The sequence below is a fragment of the Eimeria necatrix genome, genomic scaffold, assembly GCF_000499385.1.
Source record: "Eimeria necatrix Houghton genomic scaffold, Enh_scaff252, whole genome shotgun sequence".
Taxonomy (NCBI): domain Eukaryota; phylum Apicomplexa; class Conoidasida; order Eucoccidiorida; family Eimeriidae; genus Eimeria; species Eimeria necatrix.
Genome location: NW_013655225.1, coordinates 1 through 2,853, shown reverse-complemented (window position 1 = coordinate 2,853; position 2,853 = coordinate 1). Strand labels below are relative to the sequence as shown.

General features: G+C 44.8%; 2 protein-coding genes across 2 annotated transcripts in view; one reads left to right on the top strand and one right to left on the bottom strand.

Moving 5' to 3' along the window:
- Nucleotides 1–1,862, top strand: part of ENH_00034610 (CpCCp3, multidomain extracellular protein with a signal peptide and the following architecture: LH2+LCCL+2xSR+LCCL+pentraxin+2xLCCL, related) — a gene marked incomplete at both ends in the record, with an annotated part of 5,258 nt that extends 3,396 nt beyond the window's left edge. The window contains 5 exons of the mRNA XM_013585051.1: nucleotides 70–328; nucleotides 953–1,015; nucleotides 1,320–1,358; nucleotides 1,505–1,563; nucleotides 1,716–1,862. Of these exons, the coding sequence (XP_013440505.1) occupies nucleotides 70–328; nucleotides 953–1,015; nucleotides 1,320–1,358; nucleotides 1,505–1,563; nucleotides 1,716–1,862 (567 nt within the window). The remainder of the gene's footprint in view (nucleotides 1–69; nucleotides 329–952; nucleotides 1,016–1,319; nucleotides 1,359–1,504; nucleotides 1,564–1,715) is intronic.
- Nucleotides 1,863–2,221: 359 nt separating this feature from the next.
- On the bottom strand, nucleotides 2,222–2,686 carry ENH_00034600 (hypothetical protein; the record flags this gene model as incomplete). Its single annotated transcript, XM_013585050.1, has 2 exons — nucleotides 2,222–2,409; nucleotides 2,646–2,686. Coding segments are annotated over 2 exons (229 nt in total), but the record flags the coding sequence as incomplete, so codon positions are not given.
- Between the last annotated feature and the right edge of the window lie 167 nt (nucleotides 2,687–2,853).

Below are 2,853 nucleotides of genomic sequence, written 5' to 3'. Positions count from 1 at the left end.
GGGGGGGGGGCCCCCGGGGGGGCCCCCGGGGGGGCCCCCTGGGGGGCCCCCGGAAGGGCCCCCCTGCAGGGGGCAGTGGAGCTTGCATGCAGCGACAACTTGTGGCTGGAGGCGTTCAACGGGTTTGTGGGGTCTCGTTTTCTTATAAAGTGCCCCCCCAACTGCGGGGGGGCCCCCGGGGCCCTTCGGGGCAGCAAAGTTTACTCCCCAGACTCTGCAGTTTGCAAAGCCGGCCTTCACGCGGGGGCCCTGGGGCCCCCCGGGGGCGAGGCCCTGCTGCTGCTGCTGCGGGGCGGCAGCAGCTACGCAGCAGCGCCCGGGCACCACGGTGAGCCCCAAACCCTAAACCCTAAACCCTAAACCCTAAACCCTAAGCCCTAAACCCGAAGCCCTAAGCCCTGGAGTGTCCTAAGCGCTCGGCGCTGAGGGCGGAGCCCTGGATGCTAAGCCCTCAAGCTTTAAATTCTTAGAGACTCAGCCCGGGAACTAAACCCTAAACCCTAAACCCTAAACCCTAAACCCTGATTTGGCGATTTCGTTTTTTGTAAACCCTCGTTTTAAAGGCCTCGTGAGCGAAGCGGAGCCTTCGCCCCAAATCAAATCTTTTTCTGTCATCCACGCGCCGCCCTACAAGAAGCTGAGCTGCTACAGTAAGGACTTCTAAGTTGAATAATGGGGCATTTAATTGCAATTTAAACCAAATAATGGAATATTTTATGACAATTTAAATAAAAAATGAATTATTTCATTGAAATTTAAATGAAATAATGATTGTTTCACTCAGTAAGCCGTGATTTGCTGGTGATTGCTCCCAGCGGTGGTGATGCATGCGGCTGGAGCGACGCAGACGCAGGGCTGCTGAAATGCAGTTTTTAATTTCAAATTAATAATTAATTTGAAATTAAAAACTGAAATTTAAAAGAAATGATAATTTTTATTTTCTGAAATGCAGGCGATGGGGCCCTCGTGATGCAGATGAAGGTGGGACAGCTCGTGCTCATCTCCTGCCCGCCAGGTGCGCGTACAGCGGAATAGATACAAAATGGAATACATTTTGCATTAATTTAGAATTTAAAAATAAATATATTTCAAATAAATTTCAACTTTTTCCAGTCAGTGAAGTGTTCATGCATGTTTCTCTCGAAATCACTTGTGCCGACTTCGATCCACCGTGGTGTGCAACAAGTGTTTGCTGATTCTTATGAACGCGTTCGTGTCTCTGTCTGTAGCTACACTGCATTCACTTTGCATTAATTTGAACAAAATTAAATAAATTTCATTTATTTAATTTTCGGATTTCAATTATTTTGTCTTCTCAGGCTGTCTGGCGGCCTCCGATGCTCGGGTGTACGGAACAGGTGAGCGATCTGCGCGGCAAAGGACCTTCTCGCCTTCATTTACAATTATTTTAAAATCATTTTAAATTATTTTTAAATTATTTTAAAATTGTTTTAAAATTGTTTTAAAATTGTTTTATTATTCTTTTATTCTTCATCTGCTGCAGAAGACCTCTACAGCCCCTTATCGTCGGTCTGCCGCGCTGCGCTGCACGCGGGCGCCCTGGTGAGCAGCTGTCTCAGTTGTTGTGAACAAAAAGTACCATTTACTTCATTTATTTGCATTTATTTATTTATATTTAATTACATTTATTTATATAATTATATATATTTGCATTTAATGATATTTATTTACATTTAATTCGCTTTATACTGCAGCCCCCCGACGGAGGCCACGCGGAGCTGCGGGCCGGGGGCCCCCAGGAGGCCTTTGGGGCCTCCGAGGCCAACGGAGTGGTGTCTTTGAAGGGCGAAAATTACCTCCGTTCATTTTCTTTTAAAATGAAAAAGAAAAGAAGACTTTGAGGCCTTCAAAGCTGGAGAAGCTGCTCATTTTGATATATTAAAAGTGCTTTATTTCCTCTTTTTTTATTTTTTATTTCCTTTTTTGTGACAAAGCACTTAAAAAATGAGGCGGTCTGTGCGCGGTGTTATAAATGAAAATGCCCGTACAGAAACAGACACTTCGAAGTGCATGCATATTCACCATTTCTCACTTCTCACGCCCCGCTGCTGCTGCTGCAGCAGCTGCTGCCGCAGCAGCAGCTGCTGCAGCAGCTGCAGCAGCAGCAGCAGCAGCAGTTGCTGCCGCTGCTGTGGCTGCAGTGCCTTTCAATTCTGCCTCACACCCCCTCCCGTTGCCCCTCTGCAGTCTGCTGCTGCCCCTACATGACCCAGGGGCGCACGGGGGGCTGCTGCTGCTGCTGCTGCTGCTGCTGCTGCTGCTGCTGCTCACTGGGGTGTGGGGGAATTCTGTTTGCTGCTTTGACTTTGGCTATTCTGCGCATTGAGTCTTCGCGGCTGGAGCGGAGCTCGTAGGTGAGCATATAGGCGTCGGCTGAGTGGCACTTGTCTGAAAAAAAAAGAAAATTAAATGCAATTAATTATTAATTAAGCAGTTAAAATGAACAAAAAAATTAAATTCAACTAGCAATTAAGCAGTTAAAATGAAAAAAACAATTAAATTCAATTAATTATTATTAGCCAGCTGCTTCAAATGAAAAGAAAAATCTTCAAAATTCGAAAACTGCTGCGGCTTCCTCGAGCCCCGCAGCTGTACGTACACCCGAAAGCTGCAGGTTTTCTCACCTTCGTGAACAGCAGTGACACAAGAGTCATTAAACTCATACCTGCAACAAAAAGAAAAGTGGAATTAAATGCAAAATAATAAAATTAAATGCAAAATAATAAAATTAAATGCAAAATAATAAAATTAAATGCAAAATAATGAAGTTAAATGCAAAATAATGAAGTTAAATGCAAAATAATGAAGTTAAATGCAAAATAATGAAGTTAA